Source organism: Tachyglossus aculeatus, chromosome 14, assembly GCF_015852505.1.
Source record: "Tachyglossus aculeatus isolate mTacAcu1 chromosome 14, mTacAcu1.pri, whole genome shotgun sequence".
Lineage (NCBI taxonomy): Eukaryota > Metazoa > Chordata > Mammalia > Monotremata > Tachyglossidae > Tachyglossus > Tachyglossus aculeatus.
Window position 1 is genome coordinate 51,257,145 of NC_052079.1, and position 24,989 is coordinate 51,282,133.

Here is a 24,989-nt window from a genome sequence, read left to right on the forward strand (position 1 = left end):
AATCACTTCACTTCTCTGTGTCTCAGTTACCTCATCTCTAAAATGGGTATTAAGACTGTGACCCCCATGTGAGTCAGGGACTATGCCCAACCTGATTATCTGAAATCTATCCCAGTGCTTACTACAGTGTCTGGCACATAGTAAGCACTCAACAAATGCCATTAAAAAACAAAACGCTAGGACATTTACTCATCTATGGGCCATGCAGGCCCCACGGATTTCTCTAGCCCAAAAGGAAAGGATTTTTCTGTAAAACACCAAATTATGCATAATTGCATTCATTTTCTTACCCAGAAGCACCATTCTTGAATTGATTCTGTAGGATGCCCGCTGAAGGAAAAGAAAGTATGTTATCAGCAACTTCCCTTTTTTAATTAGTTTTATTTTTAATTCATTAAGCAGCTCTGAAAAAAATGAAATTTTTCACATATTTCATGATTGTAAGGATTTTTTTTCTGTGTGTCACTTGAGGCGATTCCAAGTAAGGAAAATTAAAAAAAAAACTGCATTTGATTTTCTTTATCTTTCCTTCATTTTTGGGTCAATTAATAAGGGTAGCCATACAAATAGCAGCAAAATATACGATGTAATATGGGCATTATGTCCACAAGACAAGCTCACAAGTAAGTCCAAGATACTGGCCAGTATCTAGAATGATCAAACACTCTGAAGGTAGAGTTAGTAATTTTCCAAATCTCATAAATCAGATCCACACCACAGGATAACTCCTTCAATCCATGTGAAAGATAGCCTGTCACTGATAATGGTGGAGAACCAAGGAAAGAGTCATAGGCACCCCAGACATTTTCAAATTACGTACGATAGTTATAGTCAGAATTCTCATTTGATAAAGATGAAGAAAAATAGAGAAGCAACACTGAAGCTCCTTCAATTCAAACCACAGCAGCAAGCCAGAACTCTCACTGCTTTTGCAGGGTCTGAAATACCAATTCCTAACACCTCCCCAGTTAATCTGATTTCCAGTAGGTTTTAAACAAACTTTCTTAGGATTGAGATTGTATGTCTGGGCCAAAGCGCTCCCCATAGAAAGGAAAAGGAGGGAGGGAAAGTAAGAAATTATTCGCTTGAAATTAAAAAACTCTTCTTGGTCACTAATTGGCCGATGTTTTCCGACGTTCCTATTAATAATAATAAAAATAATAATGACGATGGCATTTATTAAGTTCTTACTATGTGCAAAGCACTGTTCTAAGTGCTGGGGAGGTTACAAGGCGATCAGGTTGTCCCACGGGGGGCTCACAGTCTTAATCCCTATTTTACAGATGAGGTAACTGAGGCCCAGAGAAGTGAAGTGACTTGCCCAAAGTCACACAGCTGACAATTGACGGAGCCGGGATTTGAACCCATTACCTCTGACTCCAAAGCCTCGGCTCTTTCCACTGAGCCACGCCGCTTCTCCTAGTCAGACCTACCTTCTGTTAGTAAATTCTAATTCCAAGGGGTTTTGGAAAATGGGGTGTTTCAAAATTCCGAGAAAGGTCTCACCCTGAAAAGACGATATTGGTGGACGAGGCCTCCTTATTTTTCAGTTCCTTCCATTTAAATTCCAGGTGCACCAGGCTCCACTAACCCCGAAGTATAAAATTGCGTTTGCAATTGGAACCAACATCTGTGGTCGTACCATTTCTGTAAGGCCATTTGCAAGCCCAATTCAGGAAAATGGAACTGTTTTCTAACTGCTTTAAGGCTCTAGTCCTTAATGGATTGACTAAATGAAGCACTAAAGATTTCCCCCTGATCCTTATGAGCTTTAAAAATTCCACTCGTGGAATCAGTCAGTGGCATTTCTTGAGTGTTTACTATGGGCAGAGCACTGGACTAGGTGTTTGGGAGAGTACAATTCAACAGTTAGCAGACACATTGCTCACAATGAGCTTAGAGTCTAGAGGAATGATTCGGTTGTCACGGAGAGAGGAAAACAAGGGGATTTCTTTGATGAAAAATTCCTCTGCCAGGATTCTCACAACCCAAATGATCTGAGGGTGAGATCAATCAATCAATCAATCGTATTTATTGAACGCTTACTGTTTGCAGAGCACTGTACTAAGTGCTTGGGAAGTACAAGTTGGCAACATAGAGAGACTGTCCCTACCCAACAGTGGGCTCATAGTCTAGAAGACAGATCAGATTTAAACGATGACTCAGACACAAAACAAGTGGTTCCTGATGCCCCTTTTAAAATCAACCACCTTGAGAAGTAGAACTACATAACATTGGTCAGGGAAACATCTCCTTTGAAGTTAGAACCTTCCTAGCCCCATGAAAGAAGTTAGAAGTGGACAGGGATGTGAATGAAGGCCCTCCATAAATGAATCTGGACCTAAGTCATTACACAGAGTATAGTCAAAGAATTCCAAGGCCCGTGAATATCTTTTTCTTTTCTTTCCTTTTCATTTGGCAAGAGACTACTACATAAGTTCTTAGTTATGAGAAAAGTTGTTCATCCAGTGTGAAAAAATAAATACTGCCCGGACTTTGAGAACCGAGAGACTAGCTACTCTCCCTTCATGGGTGAATACAAGGCCTAGAAGTATGATGGAAAAAAACAGAAGGGCAATAAAGACAGTACTGGAGTATTAAGGAGATATTACTCTGGATTCCTGGTGGACCGGGAATGTGACTACCAACTCTATTGGATTGCATTCTCCCAGTGGCCCAGAGAAGCAGCATGACTCAGTGGGTAGAGCAGGGGCCTGGGAATCGGGAGGGCCTTGGTTCTAATCCCGGTTCCACCACTTCTCTGTGCCTCAGTTACCGCATTTGTAAAACAGGGATTAAGACTGTGAGCCCCATGTAGGATATGGACTGTGTCCAACTTCAGCATCGTGTAACTCCCCCAGTGCTTAGTACAGTGCCTGGAACATAGTAAATACTTAGTAAATCCATTTTAAAAAGTGCTTAGTAAAGTGCTCTGCTCAAGCAAGCATTCAATAATTTCCATTCACTGATTGATTACAGGGGCACATGTCCCCTTTCTTAGAACTAGAGCTCTTAGCCTGTAACCTTAGCATTTACCCACATAGCTTATCAACTCTATCAATTTCTCCTGTCTGTATTTGTTTGTCTCCCTCACTAGATTGTAAACTCCTTGAAGACAGGGATCACATCTACTAATTTTATTGTACTCTCCTAAGTGTTTAGTACAGCTTTCTGCACATAGTTGACCCTCAAGACTGTAAGCTCACCCTCAAGACTGTAAGATAGTTGTGGGCAGGGAATGTGTCTATATGTTGTACTCTCAAGCACTTAATACAGTGCTCTGCACACAGTAAGTGCTCAATAAATACAACTGACTGACTCAATAAATGCTCCTGATTGATTAATGGGAAAGAGGAGAGACAGCAGCTAGTGTAGCTACTAGGAAATTAGTGATAGAATATTGCTGACATATACTTGCTGTACCTAAAAGAAACCTGTAAAGGAAGACTGTATAAGAAATCAGTGAGAGACAAGTCAAATAACTTTGTTCCAGGTGTTATCTCCTCGGGCATTCTGAATAAACTGGAGAAAGAAATAAGGGCTTCCTTCTCTAACATTTTGGGAGTCTGACAGACCCTCCAAACCACTGTTTATGCTTTCAGTCAATCAATCCATCAGTCACTTATGGTATTTTTGAAGGCTTACTCTGTGCGGAGCACTGTACTAAACATTTATAGTTGGTAGACATGAACCCAGACCCACAACAAGCTTACATATTAAAGGAGTTTAACACTGCATCTACCCTAGTGCTTGGAACAATGCTTGGCACGTGGTAAGTGCATAATAAATATCACAATTATTATACAAGACTAGCCTTACAGATTTACTTGTCATTTCCCCTCCATTTCACCAAACACACCATTCCTCTTTTAAAGCCCTCTTAAAAAATCACCTCTTCCAGAAGACATTCCCTAATTCATCTCTTCTTCCCATGAGGGAATGAGGAAAGTAAAGACAGCCTGATCCCCATGCCCAAAAGGAAACAAGGAACGTCCACTGCAAACCCCCTTCTTGTCCAAACAGTAAATATCACAACTCCAAGAAAGCCAAGCTGAGAAAAAGGAATGACCATGGAGAGAGTCAGTACAACTACTGAAAACAAGAGAACAAATGTTATTGCAATAAAATTCTAGAGTAACAAAGAAGAAAGTTCAGGAAGTTAATAAGTTGTCAATAAAACTTTCCCTGATTCATTTATCTTCTCCTCAAGTTCACCCTCCCAGCTATCATCTCAGCACTTTTGCACCAACTCAACATGTTTGTATTCACAACCTCCCCATTCCATTTTTGTATTTATCGATTGACGTGTTTTGCAATCTAAGCACTTCTTTTTTTATCTATCTGTAAATTATTAGGTGCCTGGCCAACCCCATTCAGTTGTCAGTTCCTTGTTGGCAGGGAACGTGTTTCTTGCATTTATTGTACTCTTCAAAGCGCTTAGTGCAGTACTCAGCACACAGAGAGTGCTCCATAAATACTATTGGGTGACTGATTTTTTAAATAAGTTGTCCGAATTTGTCAATTATGTGGCCTCTTTTGGTAGCTTATTCAAGTTTTTAGTCAATCTTACAGTTGAGAAATTCTACCTGATCTTGAACTAAATTCTCCCTTCCTTTATGCAATTTAAGACCATTTTCTCTTACCCATTCCTTCTGTGGAAAAGGAGAATAAAATTTCCATCATGACTCGTCCACTGCCACACACCCAGAGGGCACTCTGTAAATGATATTCATAATGATGGTGAGAGGTCCTAGAGACCTACACCTGCGTTGAACCAATAACCCAATTTTTTTTTTTTACCAAATACTTCACCCTCTTATATATTAAAACAACTTCCTTTTTATTTTAGTGAATTTAGTCTCTAAGGAAATAGCCATCTATAACCTATGGAGTTTAAAGCATAGTATGAATAATCGAAATGCACATTTTCACATTACCAGACATTAATCAATCAGTGGTATTTACTGAGCACATACTGTGTGCAGAGCACTGTACTAAGAGCTCGAGTACAACTACATATATATGCATCAACCTTAATTTAAGATGAAAATTTCTAGGGCAGAGGAAAGATCAGCAGTATAGTCTTATATAAGGCGTTACTTCTTTGTAAATTGTCGGTAAAGGTGGCAGTTAGTGCCCTTTCTTAGAGGTATTTATTTCTTACTGGTCTAGTGTTTCTGGCACATCACAAAAACCGAAAGCAAGAACTGATTTTCCTCAGAGACGAGGCTCGGATTGTAACATTTTCCAATCACTACCAATCTTCTCAGAACTGGAATCAATGATTTAGAAGAAAATAACTCCTGACCTTAGAATCAACTGAGCTTTGTGCCCCGGTGGCTTTCATTTAAAACTCTTTCAGTGGGGGATGTTGGGAGATGGTTAGGGAAAATATTTATTTTCAGTAAATCTAAAGCCATTCAAATGCTGTCCCCCAAATCAGCTGCCAGCTTTTCTATCCCATTCTCTGGAATTTCAGTTCTACTTTATCCAATTGTAGATAACCATTCCACCACCCAGAGTTCTGTGTCCCACCTCCTGGACATTGCACAGTCAAAGATAGTGGGGTTTTTTCCTATGCAAGTTGAAAGATATAAGTAATATCTCCAAATCTTGTTCCCTTGGAGACAGGACATAATTTGAGTAATTTTAATTTACTCCTTTTTAAGTGAAATTTGTTTATATTGTTTTTCAGATTGAGAAATAAAAATCCTATGTTAAGGAAAATCTTAACTGCAATAAATACTATTTTCTAGGTTATTGGCAGGGATTTTAAAGCAGTTCTTGATTTGAGGGATTAATATTTTTATGTTTGCCTCCTTGTGGGCAGGGAATGTGTTATTTCTTTGGTCTCTATTCCCTTGGTACTTAGTATAAGTGCACTTCCCTAAGTGTGGATTAAGAATGTGAGTCCCACATGGGACACAGACTTTGTCTGACCTGATTTGCTTGTATCCACCCCAGCGCTTAGTACACTGCCTGGCACATAGTAAGCACTTGACAAAAAACACAATTATCATTATTACTATTATTAAGTGGGTGCTCAATAAACACTACTACTATTACTACTAATAATAATGGTATTTGTTAAGAGCTTTCTATGGGCCATACACTGTACTAAGCACAGGGGTGGATACAAGCAAATCAAATTGGACACAGTCCCCGTCCCGTGTGGGGCTCACAGTCTCAATCCCCATTTTACAGATGAGGTAACTGAGACACAGTGAAGTGAAGTGACCTGTTCTGGGTCACACACCATCACAACTACTACTATCACTACTACTCCTACTACAATTTCAGTTATAATGAACAGCATTTATGTTTCTAAATTTACACCCTGCCTCAATTTTATTACACAATGGTTTACATTTACATCTTTGGCATTTGCTTTATTTTCTGCCTTCAGCACAGTATTTCATCAGAGATAAGATGGACATGGCCATGACCCTCCCTACTGAATCGTCCCAAGCGCTTAGTACAGTGCTCTGCACACAGTAAGCGCTCAATAAATACGATTGAATGAATGAATGAATGAATGAATGAATCTGCCAATTGTTTCCCCACTTCTGCGCACTCCCATGTACCTCTCCCTTAACATGCTCTTGAATCTACCCCCCTTCCAGCCCCTTGGTTCACTTCCAAGGCCTCTGCTTTCTGCCATTTTTAAATTTCTTTAACGGTATAAATAACTATTTATTTAACAGCCAGGCCAGCCCTTTCACTGAATGCAGCTCCAGAGGTTAGTAACTGATACCACTATTGTTATTCGCAATAATAATAATAGCAATAATGATATTTGTTAAGCGCTTACTATGTGCCAAGCAGTGTTATAAGTGCTGGGGTTCATAGAAGGTAATCAGATTATTCCACGTGGGTCACAGTCTTAATCCCCATTTTACAGGTGAGGTAACTGAGGCACAGAGGAGTTAAATGGCTTGCCCAACATCACACAGGAGCCAAGTGGAAGAGCCAGGATTAGAACCCACATCCTTTGACTCCCAAGCTCTTTCTATTGAGCCATGTAGTGATAATGCTTATGGTATTTGTTAAGCACTTTTTATGTGCCGGGCACTGTTCTAAGCGCTGGGGCGGATACAAGTTAATCAGGTTGGACACAGTCTCTGTCCCACACTGGGCTCTCACTCTTATCCCCACTTAACAGATGAGGTAACTGAAGCACGGTGAAGTTAAATGACTTGCCCAAGGTCACACAGCAGACAAGTGGAGGAGCGGCGATTAGAACCCAGGTCCTTTTGACTCCCGGGCCCATGGTCTAGCCACTAAGTCACACTGCTTCTCATCAGTATTAGTTTTAAACTAACCTGGCAATGAAATTGATTTTTAAATTACAGTGCAGGGGGAGGAGAGGCCAGGCCATGGAAGGGACCATGGGAATGGGAGTGGTGTGGGGGAGGTTCACAGCTACAGGGGATAGGTGAGATATAGATTCAGGGAACCTACCCCTGGGGCAGGGAGGAAATGGAAGACTCAAAGGAGTTGCAGGGAAATAGAAAAATAATTTAAAATGTCATAATCATCATCATCATCATCATCATCAATCGTATTTATTGAGCGCTTACTGTGTGCAGAGCACTGTAGTGGAGGAGGAAGGAATACGTTTAAAGAAGGTGGAGGGTTCATTCATTCCTTCATTCATTCAATCGTATTTATTGAGCGCTTACTGTGTGCAGAGCACTGTACTAAGCACTTGGGAAGTACAAGTTGGCAATATATAGAGACGGTCTCTACCCAACAGCAGGCTCACACTCTAGAAGGGGGAGACTGGGAGAGGACAGGGTGCAGGGAGGAGAGGGGTTACCTTTTTTATGGTATTTGTTAAGTGCATATTATGTGCCAGGCACTGTACTAAGTGCTGGGGTAGATAATAATAATAATAATAATAATGGCATTTATTAAGTGCTTACTATGTTCAAAGCACTGTTCTAAGCACTGGGGAGGCTACAAGGTGATCAGGTTGTCCCACAGGGGCCTCACAATCTTCATCCCCATTTTACAGATGACAGAACTCAGGGATAGAGAAGTTAAGTGACTTGCCCAAAGTCACCCAGCTGACTAGTGGAGGAGCCGGGATTTGAACCCATGACCTCAGACTCCAAAGCCCAGGCTCTTTTCCACTGAGCCACGGTGCTTCCCTACAAGATACAAGATAAATAGGTTGGATAGAGTTGGTCTCGCAGACCTAAGCCCCATTTTACAGATGATGTAACTGAAACACAGATGGAGGGAAATGACTTGCCCAAGGTCACACAACAGACATGTGGCAGAGCCTGACTGTCTGACTTCCAGGCAGAGTCACCAGCCATAGTCAACATATTCATTTTATTTCAAATAAAGTATAATTCACCTACCCTATCATGGAACCTCTCTGACAATGTAAATATATTAACTTACCAATATTACTAGGTATAGTTGGCTGAGTACACAATTCTGGGTATACAACCTTGGTCCAAGGAGCAATCCCCCATATTACATTTTTATAACGTCATTCATATGATTTACCACATTTTGATTTACCACACATTACCCATTTTGATTTATCACACATTTTGACTTACCACACATTTTGACTTACTGACATCACATTTTGACTTATAACACAGTATTTCAGGTCCAATTTTGTCATAAGTCTGAGGACAACCTGTATACTAATTGGGGAATAATAGTAATAATAATAATAATAATAATAATAGCATTTATTAAGCGATTACTATGTGCAAAGCACTGTTCTAAGCACTGGGGAGGTTACAAAGTGATCAGGTTGTCCCACGGGGGGCCTCACAGTCTTAATCCCCATTTTACAGATGAGGTAACTGAGGCCCGAAGAAGTGAAGTGACTTCCCCAAAGTCACACAGCTGACATTTGGTGGAGCCGGGATTTGAACCCATGACCTCTGACTCCAGAGCCCGTGCTCTTTCCACTGAGCAAGTGCTTAGTACAGTGCTCTGCACATAGTAAGCGCTCAAATATGATTGATTGATTGATTGATTGAGCCATGCTGCTTCTCTAAGGGGAAGCATTAATGGGCATATAATGAAGTTTAACTATATAACAAGGGTAAATAGACTAACTCTAATGATGATAAGAATAATAATAATCACAGTATTTGTTAAGAACTAACTACGTGTCAAGCACTGTTCTAAACACTGGGATAGATACAAGGTCATCGGGTTGGATACAGACCCTTCCTAACATGGGGCTCACGGTCTTAATCCCCATTTTACAAATGAGGGAACTGAGGCTCAGAGAAAGTAAGTGATTTGTCCAAGGTCACACAGCAGACAAGTGGCAGAGCTGGGATTAGAACCCAGGTCCTCTGAATCCCAGGCCCAGGTGCTTTCCACTAGGCCCCGCTGCTTCGAACCGTACTGTAATAGAATTGGTGTCCTTCTGAATTGCATCATTATTCTGCATTCCCAGTCACAACTCAGATATTGACCCTCCAACAACCCCACTTGCAGATGTCATTTGTATTGTTATGCCCAAAGATTTTTTTATGTGTATAGTTTTCATTTCCTAATGAGAACTCCCCTGGATAATCCATGGAATCCTTTGTAATATTTCTTCACCCTTTGTGACTAAGCTCTCTTTCCTCAGTAATTATGGTGTGTCCCATTGACGGTATTAATTTTCTATGCCAAACAAATAGCTTAAAATATCATTTATTCCTATGGCTTCTTCCACGCCCTATTCATTTGCTACAGAGCTCCTTCCTTCAGTATATTATCACAGTCCTTTCGTACATATCTGTAAATCATTTATTTATATTAATGTCTGTCTCTCCCCTAAACTGCCAGCTCATTTTGGGGCAGGAAACCAGCTCTGTTATATTGTACTCTTTCAAGTGCTTAGTACAGTACTCTGCACAGAGAAAGCACTCAAAAAAACCCATTGATTTTGACAATACTATTTATCATTTAATTCATCATCAATCGTATTTATTGAGCGCTTACTATGTGCAGAGCACTGTACTAAGCGCTTGGGAAGTACAAATTGGCAACATATAGAGACAGTCCCTACCCAACAGTGGGCTCACAGTCTAAAAGGGGAAGACAGAGAACAAAACCAAACATACTAACAAAATAAAATAAATAGAATAGATATGTACAAGTAAAATAAATAAATAAATAAATAGATTAATAAATATGTTCAAACATATATACATATATACAGGTGCTGTGGGGAAGGGAAGGAGGTAAGAAAGGGGGGATGGAGAGGGGGAATAATAATGGCATTTATTTATTAAGCGCTTACTATGTTCAAAGCACTGTTCTAAGCGCTTGGGGGCATACAAGGTGATCAGGTTGTCTCACGTGGGGCTTACAGTCTTAACTCCCATTTTACAGATGAGGTCACTGAGGCCCAGAGAAGTGAAGTGACTTGCCCAAGGTCACACAGCTGACAAGTGGCGGAGCCGGAATTCGAACCCATGACCTCTGAACTCCCAAGCCCGGGGTCTTTCCACTGAGCCACCCTGCTTCTCAGGGTTTAGGTTAATTATTAACCTAAAGATGCTTTTGCATCTTCCTTTAAGAAAACTACTGATTTGTTCCTAAATAGTTTGTCTATTCTTCCTCTAGAGCAGCCCTAATGACCACAGTATTCTTTTTCATGAGCACATGCGCTGTCCTCTAGACCATAAACTCGTTGTGGGCCGGAAATTCAATTCAATTCAATCGTATTTATTGAGCGCTTACTGTGTTCAGAGCACCATACTAAGCGCTTGGAAAGTACAATTCAGCAACAAATAGAGGCAATCCCTACCCAACAACGGGCTCACAGTCTAGAAGGGGGGAGACAGACATCAAAACAAGTAAACAGGAATCAATGTAAATAAATAGAATTATATATCAATCAATCGTATTTATTGAGTGCTTACTGTGTGCAGAACACTGTACTAAGCGCTTGGGAAGTACAAGTTGGCAACATATAGAGACAGTCCCTACCCAACAGTGGGCTCACAGTCTAGAAGGGGGAATATATATACACCTCATTAATAAAATAAATAGAATAATAATGTGTCTGTTATGTCATTAAAGTGTACACTCTTCCAAGCGCTTAATACAGTGCTCTGCATAGAGAAAGTGCTCAATAAATTCAATTGATTGACTGTCCTCTATCAATCAATTGCATTTAATGAGCACTGTGTGTGCAGAGCACTGTACTAAGGACTTGGGAGAGTACGATAAAACAATATAACAGAGTTGGTAGACACATTTCCTGTCCACGACAAGCAATTTTTAATTTGAGTTGCCTGCTTGGCAGCTTTCCTCCAGCTCTTAGGTTTAAATTACCCCCGAAAGGCTTTATCATTTTCACTGGCAGGACCTTTTCCAATTGTTATAACCGTTACCTTGATCTTTTCCAGCTTCATCCACGTGTTGAAAATCTTTCAGCGTTTGGATGTTAAAAAAACATTCTCGGCATTGCTGAATAACTTTCTTCGAACCATTCTTGATGAGATAGTCCATGAGCGTCAGGGACTTGTACACGTGGCGCCAGTTTCTTCCGTGGTCATTCAGTCTCTGCCACAGCATATTCATAATCTCCGAGAGAGATCCTCCGCTGAATGTGAGATCGCTGATCTCTAACATCAGCGAACTAGAAGGACCCCAAGGGTCATTTGAGGTGGCTTCCCTGACTTTTATTTCAGCTTCTGAGTAATTTTTCACAAAGTTCTTCACTTGCCTCTTGAGAGCCATGGATGAGGCCGGGAGGGGTTAGGGAAGGTGTTTTTTACCAAGCAAATGACAAGGGATGGTTTTTCTGCAGTGCTGATCCCGCATAGAAATGATTAGTCTCCATCTCATTAAACTCTCAAGTTCCTGCAAATTAAACAGCAGACACGTCACTGATTAGTTTCTCATAAATCAGTGCGTATGAAACCAAAGCAGTTGAGAGAAATTTGAGGTATTCGCATTCTCAGTTTGTAAGGTATTGAGAAGTAGCATGGCCTAGGGGAAAGAGCATGGGCTTGGGAGTCGGAGGTTCTGGGTTCTAATCCTGCACCTGTCCACGTGTTTTGTTTTGTTGTCTGTCTCCCCCTTCTAGACTGTGAGCCTGTTGTTGGGTAGGGACCGTCTCTATATATAATTGCCAACTTGTACTTCCCAAGCGCTTAGTACAGTGCTCTGCACACAGTAAGTGCTCAATAAAGATGATTGAATGCATGAAATTAATGAATGCCAACTCCTTGCCGTTTGACCTTGGGCAAGTCACAAAGCTTCTCCCTGCCTCAGTTTCCTCATCCGTAGAACAGGGATTCAATACCTGGTCTCCCTCCTGCTTAGACTGTAAGCCCCACATGGGACAGGGGCTGTGATCAAACCTGAGTAACTTGTATTCATTCTATCGTGTTTATTGAGCACTTACTGTGTGCAGAGCACTGTACTATTCGGAAAGTACAACACAACAGTAAACAGTGACATTCCCTGCCCACAGTGAGTTTACATTCCTATTTCTAAATTCAGGTTTTGCTCTGGGGAGATAGGATCATCTAAACAGCCTCGGAGAGGTATGAAGGAGAGATGAAGAGTTGAACACTTTTCTAGTGAGAGAAAAGCTGATAAATTTCCAGGAAGAGTTGTTTTGGGTTTGTTTTTTTTGGGTCGCAAATGTCTTAACAATTTTCCAGATGAACTATGATAATATAGACTGATTTCTTTAGTGAACAAAATGTGTCTGTTAGGTTTCACAACATTCTCATATCAAGGGCTGCATTTTATTTGTTATGCTGATAACATGAAAAGAGGATGAATCTCCATAAATGTTAAATGATACTTGTGAATAGTCAATTTATATCTTTATGAGACTCGACTACTCCCTTTCCTCTCTTCTTTTTCATCACTGCATTTTGCAGTAGGGTGGGTCAGTATTCTTACAGTTTCCATCACAGGCTGCCATGTTTCCGTGCAGCGAATTGATTTCAAGCCATGACAAGTACCCAGTCCCAATGAAGCAGAGACAATCCGTAATCGGATTTTATTAATAAAGCTGCACGCACACAAAAGGAAAGATATCAAAATTCCTAACAAATCTGTTTACATTTTGCTTCACCTTCTGGTCCTTCCTGACCCCTAATTTGGGCTTGATTGATTAGTGGGTTTTGGGCAAGAGGGGCGTAAATTTGATTGAACTCATTCCCTCTTTTTTTGACAATTAACCTTTTTTATCGAAGTATGCACACCCTCAAATAAGCTAGATGGGAAATATATCTGTTTAATTAAGACTTCTCAGGAAGAGACTATCACAAACCCAGCGAAGCAGAAGAGAAAAAGGATTTTTATGAGTAGGGAGTTGCACATTTTACAACTCCGTGGTTTTTCTCTGGTTTGAACTTCAAATGGAGGCATTTTTTTTTATCTATCTCACTCCGGCAGTGAAAAACCTGATGCATAATGTGTTTCAGTAAGCTATTACAATTTTCAATCATGAGGGTTTTCGTTCACCATTGTCCTTTCTTGTCCCTCTCCCAAATCTCACCTGATGCAGTGATGCACTGTGACATTGATTAAAACAGCAAATATTGATCTGTTTCTTTACAAGCCGATTAAAAACCCACTGTTTAGAATCATAACCCGGTGGGGTGGAACTGTCGACATCAGTTGCTTGTTTTCTTTACCACCTATGTTCGTTTTTGTGAACACTCCTGACTTTTCTTTGGACTTTACTACTATTTGTCACACGGGCTTGTGAAGGATTTTCTTATATTTATTTACTCCCACTAAAAAATTCCAGAATTACACCTGGATTCTAATTTTCCGTTTGTTCCTCAAACACCATGTTACCTACGGTAGTGGGTACTATTCAGCAGAGCAGCCCATAGGGAATGGCAGAGGCTAAATAATAATGATAATAATTATGGTATTTGTTAAGCACTTCCTATGTGGCCAGCACTGTACTAAGCACAGGGGGATGTACAAGATAATCAAGCTGGACACAGTTCCTGTCCCACATGGGGCTCACAGTTTAAGTAAGAGGGAGAACAGGTATTAAATCCCCATTGTGTGAGATGAGGGAACTGAGGCACACAAAAGTTAAGCAACTTGCCCAAGATCACCCAACAGGTAAGCGTCAGAGCTGAGATGATTCCCAAACCTGTGCGCTTTCCACTGAAGCTTACTGCTTCCTGGACTATAGTCTGGTTGTGGAGGCTTCTAAAAACAATACTGGGCCAAGAGGAGGAAGGGAGCAAAGGATAAGATGGATTCAGGGGAGGAATAAGAAATAGTCCTGCTTTGGGCTCAGGAATTCCTAGTCTTTGCTGCACAAAAAGGATTGAAAGTGATCCCCGCCCACTGGCTCACATTCACCAAGAACAAATACTGCAAGTTCAACAGCACCACAAGGTATTGTGCTTCCAGGCTAATCCCTAGCACCTAGTAGTAGTGGGCGTTCAATATCGTTAAGTGAATTTTCCAGATCTGTTCAATTATTGCTATCTTCTAAGAACACTAAAGAGGGAATAATAATTAATGTCAGTTGCTTTTATTTGTGTCGGTTACCTATCTCCCCAAAACTGCTCAAATCTCAAATGCCTTGAGGTTGCGATGTTTCATTTGAGATTATATTAGAACCTGTAGAGATGAAAGTCTTTTATTCCCCAGTTTCGGTTATCTTAGAGCCTCCAGCAAAGGGAAAGTCTCTAGAGCCCAAAACTTCAATTCTCAGGAATGCTGCAAACTCAGACCATGTAGTTTGTAGATTTAACATACTTGATCATTTTGTTTGGGCGTTGGTTGGGGGCGGGGGGGGGGCGGGGCTCCAAATCACTATGTCAACGGTGTTTGTCATCATCATTATCATCATCATCAATATTTGTTGAGGGCTGGGTGCAGAGAACTGTACTAAGCGCTTGGGAGAGCACAATACAACAGAGTTAATGGACACGTTCCCTGCCCATCTGGTCTGCCTTACTTCGATCTTGCCTATCTCACCGTCGACCTCTCGCCCACATCCTGACCCTGGCCTGGAATGCCCTCCCTCCTCATATCCAACAATTACTCTTCCCCACTTCAAAAATTTATTGAAGGCACATCTCCTCTAAGAAGCCTTTCCTAAGCCCTCTCCTCTTCTCCCACTCCCTTCTGCATCCCCCTGACTTGCTCCTTTTACTCTCATATTTATTGAGCGCTTACTGTGTGCAGAGCACTGTACTAAGTGCCATTCATCCTTCCCCCAACCCCACAGAACCTATGTACATAGCTGTAATTTATTTATTTTTATTAAAGTCTGTCTCCCCCTCTAGAGTGAAGCTCGTTGTGGCAGGGAATATGTCTATTATATTGTTTTATTGTACTCTCCCAAGAGTTTAATACAGAGCTCTGCACACAGTAAGTGCCCAATAAACACAATTGACTGAGTGAGTTTACGTCTAGAGTCTAGCTTGCAGACTAAACTTGATTTGTTCCAACGTTGAGGCTGCTTTGTTTTGATTCCCTTGCTCTATGGTATTAACATGATGCTTTTTTAAATAGCCCAAATAATGACAGGAAAGTAGTTATCAAGCCTTATTCTACCTTAGAGTTCTCTATAAAGTGAAACAGAGAAGAGTAGCAGGTTGTTAGCATTGCATTGCTTTCATGGTATTTCTAGAAAGCGTTGAATCCGGGGACAGAAATGACAATTTGGGAGTTCCAAGCAGGGGCAGCCACTGCCCTACGGCTAAATCGGGCCCTGCAAATTCGGGTAAACCAGAGGGCCCTTGGTCTTGCATGGGGAAAAGCCTTAATGGGGATGACAGCACTTAGTATAACGCCTGGCACAAAGTATGCACTTAAATACCGTACGGAAAAAAAGCTATGGTAGGGCACTCAATTTAAGCTTAATACAATGCTCTGCACATAGTAAGCAAGTGCTTAATAAATATGATTGAATGAATGAAGCAGGAGACATGGGAAGTTTAAAAGCTGTTAGGCACTGGGGGCTTGACATCCTTGGAGAGCCTCTTCTATCTAGTCCTCGAATGGTGAAGGGCCGTTCTCAACCAGCTCTTTGGGTTGTATCATCTTTGCTGCAAAATGCCTGCAAAGTCAGTGGTATTCGAGGAGCCTGGTAGAATTCAAGTTCTCAGAAGAAGAAGAACTGGTTCGAAGCGTTTAACCTCCTCCTTCCCCATCTCTCCCCCTCTTCTTTCTCTTCCTCTTCTCTTCCTTCTCTTCTCTTCTCCCCTTCTGTCTTCCTCCTTCTCTTTTCTCTTCCTCCTCCTCTTTTCCTCCTCCTCCTCCTTTCTTCCTCCTCCTTTCTCTTCTCTTCTCCTCCCCTTCTCTCCCCCTCCTTATCTTCCTCTTCCTCCTCTTTTCTCTTCCTCCTCCTCCTTACCTCTTCCTTTCTAGTCTCTTCTCCTCCCCTTCTCTCCCCCTCCTTACCTTCCTCCTCCTCTCTTTTCTCTTCCTCCTCCTCCTTTCTATTCTCTTCTCCTCCCCTTCTCTCCCCCTCCTTATCTTCCTCCTCCTCTCTTTGCTCTTCCTCCTCCTCCCCTTTTCTCCCCTTCCTTTTCTTCCTCCTCCTCTCTTCCTCCTCCTCCTTTCTTCCTCCTCTTTTGTCTTTTCTTCTCCTCCCCTTCTCTCCCCATCCTTTTCTTCCTCCTCCTCTCTTCCTCTTCCTCCTCTCTTCTCCTCCTCTTCTCTACCCCTTCTTTTCTTTCTCCTCCTCCTCTCTTCCTCTTTCCTCTTCTCCTCCTCCTCTCTTCTCTTCCTCCCCACTCCCTCCTCTTTTCTCTTCCTCCTCCTATTCTCTTCTCTTCCTCCTCCTCTCTTCTCTTCTTACTCCCCTTTCTCCTCCTCCCCTTCTCTCCCTCCTCTCTTCTCTTCTTCCTCCCTTTTTCTCTTCTCCTCCTCCCTTCTCTCCCCTTTTCTTTCTCCTCTCCTCTCTTCCTCCTCTTTTCTCTTCTCCTTCTCCCCTTTTCTCCCCCTCCTTTTCTTCCTCCTCCTTTTCTTCCTCCTCCTCTCTTCTCTTCTTCCTCCCCTTTTCTCTTCTCCTCCTCTTCTCTCCCCCTCCTTTTCTTCCTCTCTTCTCTTCCTCCTCTCTTCTCTTCCTCCTCTTTTCTCTTCCTCCTCCTGCTCTTCTCTTCCTCCTCCTCCCCTTTTCTCTTCTCCTCCTCCCCTTCTCTCCCCCTCCTTTTCTTCCTCCTCCTCTCTTCCTCCTCTTTTCTCCTCCTCCTCTCTCATCTTTTCTCTTCTCTTCCTCCTCCTCTTTTCTCTTCTCCTCCTCCCCTTCTCTCCCCCTCCTATTCTTCCTCCTCCTCTCTTCCTCCTCTTTTCTCTTCTTCCTCCTCCTATTCTCTTCTATTCCTCCTCCCCCTCCTTTTCTTCCTCCTTTCTTCTCTTCCTCCTCTTTTCTCTTCTCTTCCTCCTCTTTTCTCTTCTCCTCGTCCCCTTCTCTCCCCCTCCTCTTTTCTCTTCTCTTCCTCCTCCTCCTGCCTCCTCTTATCTCCTTCTCTTCCTCCTCCTCTTCTCTTCTCTTCCTCCTCCTCTTCTCGCTCCTCTTATCTCTTCTCTTCCTCCCCTTCTTTCCCCCTCCTTTTCTCCTCCTCCTCTCTTCCTCCTCTTTTCTCTTCTCTTCCCCCTCCTCCTGCCTCCTCTTTTCTCCTTCTCTTCCTCCTCCTCTCTTCTCTTCTTCCTCCTCTTTTCTCTCCCTCCTCCTCCTCCTCCCTTCCATCCCCTTCTTTTCTCCTCTTCCTCCTCCCCTCCTCGACGCCCCTTAGCTTGGTGGGGCTGGGCTGGGCTGGGCTGGGCCGGGAGGGCTAATTCCAGGGCGAGGGACGAGGGGCGGGGCCGCCATTACCTGAGGGGAGGCCCTGAGGGGAGGCCCTGAGGGGAGGGAGGCCGGCGGGCGGCCGGCGGGCCTTTTCCCGCCCAATGTCGAGCGGCTGTCAATCAAAACGGGCTCCCGCCGCCAACCTCCAATCAGGGAGGCGGCCAGGCGGCCTCGCGCCTCGTTCGGCCCCTCAACCGGCCCGCCCCCTCGAGGTGCCGCCTCGCGATTGGTCCGTGGCGGTCGACCGTTAGGAGGGCGGGGTGGGGGAGGGGTCAAGACCAGTAGGCCTCCCCTCACCAGAACTACTTCCGGCCTTGGCCGTCAAAGATGGCCAGCCAACCTGCCCACAGGGAAACAGTGATACACCAATCAATCAATCAATCAATCATCATCATCAATCGCATTTATTGAGCGCTTACTATGTGCGGAGCACTGTACTAAGCGCTTGGGAAGTACAAATTGGCAACATATAGAGACAGTCCCTACCCAGCAGTGGGCTCACAGTCTAAAAGGGGGAGACAGAGAACAAAACCAAACATACTAACAAAATAAAATAAATAGGATAGATATGTACAAGTAAAATAAATAGAGTAATAAATATGTACAAACATATATACATATATACAGGTATATATATATACATATATACATATATATGTATATATACATATACCTGTATATATGTATATACATATATATACATATATAGGTATACATATACAGGTATATATATACACATATATACATGTATATACATAGATACACAATCGATCACTGGTGTTTATTACTATTATAGTAATAATGATTAATCGATCAATCAATCGTATTTATTGAGCACTTACTGTGCGCAGAGCACTGTACTAAGCACTTGGGAAGTGTAAGTTGGCAACATATAGAGACAGTCCCTACCCAACAGTGGGCTCCCAGTCTAAAAGGGGGAGACAGAGAACAAAACCAAACATACTAACAAAATAAAATAAATAGAATGAATTCTGCAGCATGGACATGGTGTCCAAGTTCATGTGGAAGCAGCGTGGCCATAGCGGATAGAGCACGGGAGTCAGAAGGTCATGGGTTCTAATCCCGGCTCCACCACCATCTGCTGTGTGACCTTGGGCAAGTCACTTTATGCCCTAGGCCTCAGGTACCTCATCTGTAAAATGAAGATTGAGACTGCAGCATGGGACAGGGACTGTGTCCTACTGGATTTGCTTGTATCCATTCCAGCAGTTAGTACAGTGCCTGGCACATAGTATGTCCTTAGCAAATACCAGAGTTATTATTATCATTATTATATGGATTTGGGAGAATGTCAAATGCTATGGAGCAAGTTAGGGGCAAAGATCCCCCTGGTGAAAAGCCCTAGGATTGCTCAAACGTGAACTGAGGCCTAGGGAAGTGAAGAATTGAGCACCATTAAGAGAAAAGAGAGAGACGGGGGAGATGAGAATGAGAGAGTTACATGAAAAGAGGAATTATCTGTCAGAAAGAGAGAGTGCTTAGAGAAGCAACGTGGCTCAGTGAAAAGAGCACGGGCTTGGGAGTTAGAGGTCATGAGTTCTAATCCCAGCTCTGCTGCTTGTCAGCTGTGTGACTTTGGACAAGTCACTTAACTTCCCTGTGCCTCATTTACCTCATCTGTAAAATGGGAATTAAGACTGTGAGCCCCATGTGGGACAGCTTGATCACCTTGTATCCCCCCAGGACTTCGAACAGCGCTTTGCACATAGTAAACACTTAATAAATACCATCGTTATTATTATTATCATACCTGGGTGATACATGGCTATTTCTGCTAATACTTAAATCAAATCTTATGTTATCATCAAATAAAGGGTTTGCAAAAGAAACACATCTTCAGAAGCAGTTATCTAAGGAACCTTGCATTAGCTACCCAGAGAATGGGTGGTTGAGTCTGAGTGAGTTAAAGACATAGCCTTCAGATCCCGCCCTAAGTACAAAGCACTAAATATTGCCTGGAGTGAGGTTTAGTAGCATTATCTCCCTCACTGAGGTTGGGAGATGTTAAAACCTGCCTTCCCCTCTTCAGGCCTCCACTTCTAAGAGGCCCCCCCAACGAGATTGGAAGAGGGTTGGCTGCTAAACTAGAAAGAGTTTAGCTACTACTTTAGCTCCTGAACTAGAGAGAGATCCGAGGAAGTGCTGATGAGCCTTGTTAAACTGAGCAGGGGCCATAAGATCTTGACTGTTTGTACAGACAGCAGAAGTAGTAACAGTATGGTCTATCCACCTACTGAGTACAGTGGACTCATCCCCCTCTCCATTCCCCCCATCTTACCTCCTTCCCTTCCCCACAGCACCTGTATATACGTATATATGTTTGTACATATTTATTACTCTATTTATTTTACTTGTACATATCTATTCTATTTATTTTATTTTGTTAGTATGTTCGGTTTTGTTCTCTGTCTCCCCCTTTTAGACTGTGAACCCACTGTTGGGTAGGGACCGTCTCTATGTGTTGCCAACTTGTACTTCCCAAATGCCTAGTACAGTGCTCTGCACACAGTAAGCACTCAATAAATACGATTGACTCATTGATTGATTGATTGATTGATTGGACGATACTGTCTTGGCAAAGTACAGTGAAAACAAAACACATATTCTCTACCCAGAAGGAGGTTGCACTTTAAGAGAACATGGATGTGAGCCCTTAAATACCATGATTATTATTACTTTGTTCATCTATAGTAGTTTGCTCTGGTAGTTTAAGTTGACAAGTTTTCAGCTATGTAGTTCAAATCTGTGCAATTACTGTGGACGAGAAGACCTATTTAGCCTCTGTGCACCCAGCATGGCTATGTTATGAGAAATGTTGGAAATGGTCCCCACTTCCTTGGAGATACACATCTACACCCTTTACCCTGTTTACAAAGACAGATCAATTCAGTTGGAGGAACGCCTCAAGTGAGAAACCCTGAGGAACCTTGTTACAGTCACTGTGGTCACGCTAATATGTCAAGTCGCATAAGATCCTTCTCTGAAGTGAATTTATCATTTGTAAACAGGGACTTCTGACACCCTCTATCTCGGTGGTGTCTAAGCATGGTTTAAGTGGAAAGAGCCCGGACTTGGGAGTCAGAGGTCGCGGGTTCTAACCCCAGCTCTGCCACTTGTCTGCTGTGTGACCTTGAGCAAGCCACTTCACTTTTTTGTGCCTCAGTTATCTCATCTGTAAAATGGGGATTAAGACTGAGAGCCCCACGTTGGGACAATCTGACAACCTTGTATCTACCCCGGCGCTTAGAACAGTACTTGTAAGCGCTTAACAAATGCCATCATTATTATTGTTATTATAAATTTGTAGTGTATATTGGAAGTCCTGCCTTCCAAGGGAATGGAGAAGCAATAGAGAAGCAGAAGCAGCGTGGCTTAGTGGATAGAGCGTGGGCCTGAGCGTCAGGAGGACCTGCTGCTAATCCTGGCTTCAGCACTTGTCTGCTTTGTGACTTTTGTCAAGTCATTTAACATCTCTGTGCCTCAGTTACCTTATCTGTAAAATGGGGACTAAGACTGTGAGCCCTATATGGGACAGGGACTGTGTCCAAGCATATTATTTTGTATCTACTCCAGCGCTCAGTACAGTGCCTGGCACCTAGTAAGTGCTTAACAAATGCTGTTATTATAATTATAGGTAAGTTGAGGAAGGAGGAGACAGGAATGAGGCAACTGGGAAAGGAATAAGTGGAGAGTGGGTGGCTAAAGAAACAACCTTGTGTTGGGCTTAGGATTTCATAGCCTTGGCCCCGTTTGGATAGATTTTAAAATGGAGGCAACTGGTTTGGTGGCTTTGTAGGTTCAGCTTGGAAGTTGATGTGTGAAGAGGAGAATGGAAAGCAGTAGATCGCTAGAAGAGGCATCGAGGCAATAATAATAATAATAATTGCGGTATTTGTTAAGCACCTTCTATGTACCATCCTCTGTACTGCACTGCACTGGAGTACATACAAGCAAATCAGGTTGGACGCAGTCCCTGTCCCACGTGGGGCTCACAGTCTCAATCCCCATTTTACAGATGAGGTAACCAAGGCACGGAGAAGTGAAGTGACTTACTCAAGGCTATACAACAGACAAGTGGTGGAACTGGATTAGAACCCATGACCTGAGGAGAGAAAAGGAGCTTGAAGAGCAAAACTTTACAAGGTTGGATTTGACCAGCCAACTCACGGAATGACTTTTCCCCTTCCTTCCCACCTACTCCCTTTTACGTTATCTCTTCTGGCCATTCTTCCTTTCTGCTTTTAGTAGTAGTAGTAATAGTGTTTATTTTGCACTTACTGTGTGCAAAGAACTGTACTAAGTGTTGGGAAAAAGTATACAGGTGGGAATGAGACACTGTCCCTGACCCTTGAGGGACTCACATTCTGTGAGTGAAGACCGCAGCAGCTAACCCTGGCAACCACCGGTCAGACCGTGGCCCTAAGTCACGCCACTGGACCTCTGCCGGAGTCACTCGGGCCATAAATAGCTCTTGCGTGTAAAATTCCTGCCTGCCCTTCACAGTGGGTGCTAATCGTTCAGAGGGATCAGAACGTTTCATTCTGAATGTGAAATGAGGCGATGCCAGCTTCCTTAAAACAGATTATGCTTTTGGAAAGGTAATCACGAGCTCTTCGGTGAGAAACTAGCTGAACAAACTCAGAAAAATGAATGATCGTGGTAGTTATCAGGCTTTGCCTAATGGTATCCACTGGGTTGGAGGGGCAGGAGCTGACTGAAGTGGGAAATGTGCCCTCTCTTCCAAGTTGACCCCCGTCAAGTCGAGCAGGGGGACGAGGGAGAGTAAGCTGATGGCAGTGAAGACCTCACGTACGGCCCCTCCCCTCTTCCTTCCCCTGCATCTCGCACAGGGGTCCTTCCCTCGTGGGGCTGCCATGGCTGTATAACCTCCTCTTTCCCGCCAAATCTGTGGTCAGTGTGGCATCTGCTGAAGAACTACCAAATTTTAGCCAACTGGGGTAGGCAGGAGCAGATGCGTGGTGGGGGGGTGGGTTGTGAGAAGGGGGAGTCTTCAACCTATCCTTAGGTGAATGTAATTTAAGGCATGCAACTTCTGTTCAAACGCCACCCCAACAGAAGCCAGCGAGGCTCACTGAACCTCCTGCAGTCAGCCCTGGCAGCAAGAAAAACAAAACCACACAAACTAAGACTCACACCCAACTCACTGAGGCGTCGTGTCTGTTAGTTCCTGTGTGGTTAGCGTACTGACTGAATGATTGGCTGAACTCCAGGAGAAAGGGTAAGGGGGCCGGGGGAGGGGAGGATGGAGGTCAAAGTACTTATTAATGGGTTTGCGGGCTTCTACCCTTTGTTAGGATTTTTGTCTGGGAAGGAGAACGCTATGGCCTTGCCGTTCTGAAAATACCAAATTTTTGATATTTGATTTCATCTTCTTTTTAGGGTGGAATATCACAATTTGGAAACTGACACAGGGACGCCGAATCAGCCTTACCTACCCTAAAAGGTATGTCATCCTCGTTGCATTGATGTACGCTTTATTCCTTTTTTGGAAAATGTCTTAGTTAATTAACTGGAGGGGGCTGGGTGTGGGAGCAGTCCGACTTTTCTTTCTGGGACACACGTCTGCAGCCCAAAGAGCATCACAGTAATTGACACTAACGGCCTCTTATTGGCCATCTCAGCAGAGAGGCTAAGGATTTATTGGGCAATAGAGGTTAAATTCCCATTTTCACTCCAGAATTCCTTCTGCCCCTCAGTCAAGATTAACAGTTGCGGAAGGCAAAAATGAATGATGTAGTACATTTTGTTGCTAGGTTGTTTTGGGTTTGGTTTTTTTGATACCCGTGTTACTACTGTATTCGCTATCTAAATGCAGCAGCGGCGGCAACAGTAGCTATTCCTCATGAACGAGGATGATTTTTTTTTCCCCACAGAGATATTTAGGCATTAGCATGTAGCTAGGAAAGCCAGTTATTCACTGACAGATTGCATTGCAGCTCAGGAAAGTATTGTCATAAAGAGTAGGCCATACTGAGTTTGTAATTTGTTGCCTCCATCGCTTTTTCCTTTCCATCTCCTTTAAAAAAATAACTATGCCCCTTTTGATAAATTATTCCTCTGCATCATCAAGTGTTAACTACTTATGTGCTAAATAATAATGGTGGTACTAGTGAGGCACTTACTTGCACTGAGCGAAGCCTTGGGTTAGACTCAGTACAGTCAGATCGGACAGAGTCCCGGTCCCACATGGGGCTTACAGTTTAAGAGGGTATGATCAGATAGGTGGGTAGTAGTAGTATCCATATATATTAAGAGTTTATTGCATGCTGAGCATGGTACTAAGGACTGGGGAAAAAATACATGGAGAGAATTTGCATAGTCCCTGGCCATTTAGAGGCTAACAATATAAGAATAAGGCAGGGGTTTGATTGCAAACCTATAAAGAAAAATAAGACAATACTAAATCAGCTTACTAAACAAAGCTCAAAGAGTAGTAAATGGGGAAAGCTTTCTTGGGGAGGTATTATTTTAGGAGGACTCTGAAGATGGGGAGGAACTTGGTTTGGTAGATTTGAGGTAGGAGTTTATGCAAGGGGAAAAGTATAAGCAAACCCAGACTAGTCAGAAGTGAGGAATAGTTCGACGGTAGTTTGGGGAAAGCACAGAAGGTGAACTGGGATAGAGCAGGAGCAGGAGAGTAGGTCAGAGAAAGATAATGGAGAGCTTGAAAATTAATGGTTTGGTGTTTTTGTTTTAGGAGCCTTAGAAAACTGTCTCAAGATGCTTGATTTGCATTGCATTTTATAAGTTGGGTTTGAGGAAATCTTTAAAACATTTTCTCTGCCTTCCTCATAAAACATCTCCCTTTTCTTACTTGGTTTGGAAGCGTGGAATGAAATATTCCACGCAGACCTCCTGTAATCAAATCTTTTCACCCCACGATACATATGCGGCCCCTTTTACAATGTCAAATTTTGTCAAATATAACCGGCTCCTTTTACGATGTCAAATTTTACCGCAACCAGGTTCCTTCTTAAGATTCCTACTTTCTAGGGACATTCTCTGTTTTGGTCCCTTTACTTGTTGATATTCAACTCCCCCAGAATTGTCTCCAACTTTGAAATACAGGAAAAAGCCAGCCTGTTGCCGTGCAGAAAATTGACAGGTCCCAGTACCCCTATTCCTTTTTTTTTTTATTGTATTTGTTAAGTCATATGGGACAGGGACTATG

At 42.7% G+C, this 24,989-nt stretch overlaps 2 protein-coding genes across 3 annotated transcripts in view; one reads left to right on the forward strand and one right to left on the reverse strand.

Moving 5' to 3' along the window:
- ENTHD1 (ENTH domain containing 1) overlaps positions 1–17,845 on the reverse strand; it is a 74,056-nt gene extending 56,211 nt beyond the window's left edge. The window contains exons 1-2 of the mRNA XM_038756715.1: positions 17,804–17,845; positions 11,373–11,844 (exon numbers count right to left, since the gene is read on the reverse strand). Of these exons, the coding sequence (XP_038612643.1) occupies positions 11,373–11,721 (349 nt within the window). The 5' untranslated portion in view covers positions 11,722–11,844; positions 17,804–17,845. The remainder of the gene's footprint in view (positions 1–11,372; positions 11,845–17,803) is intronic.
- A 5,048-nt stretch (positions 17,846–22,893) lies between these two features.
- The window catches only part of GRAP2 (GRB2 related adaptor protein 2), an 86,430-nt gene continuing 84,334 nt past the window's right edge, over positions 22,894–24,989 (forward strand). For both annotated transcript variants that reach the window (XM_038756702.1, XM_038756703.1), the window contains exons 1-2: positions 22,894–23,036; positions 23,198–23,261. The gene's annotated coding sequence lies outside the window, so the exon portion shown is untranslated. The remainder of the gene's footprint in view (positions 23,037–23,197; positions 23,262–24,989) is intronic.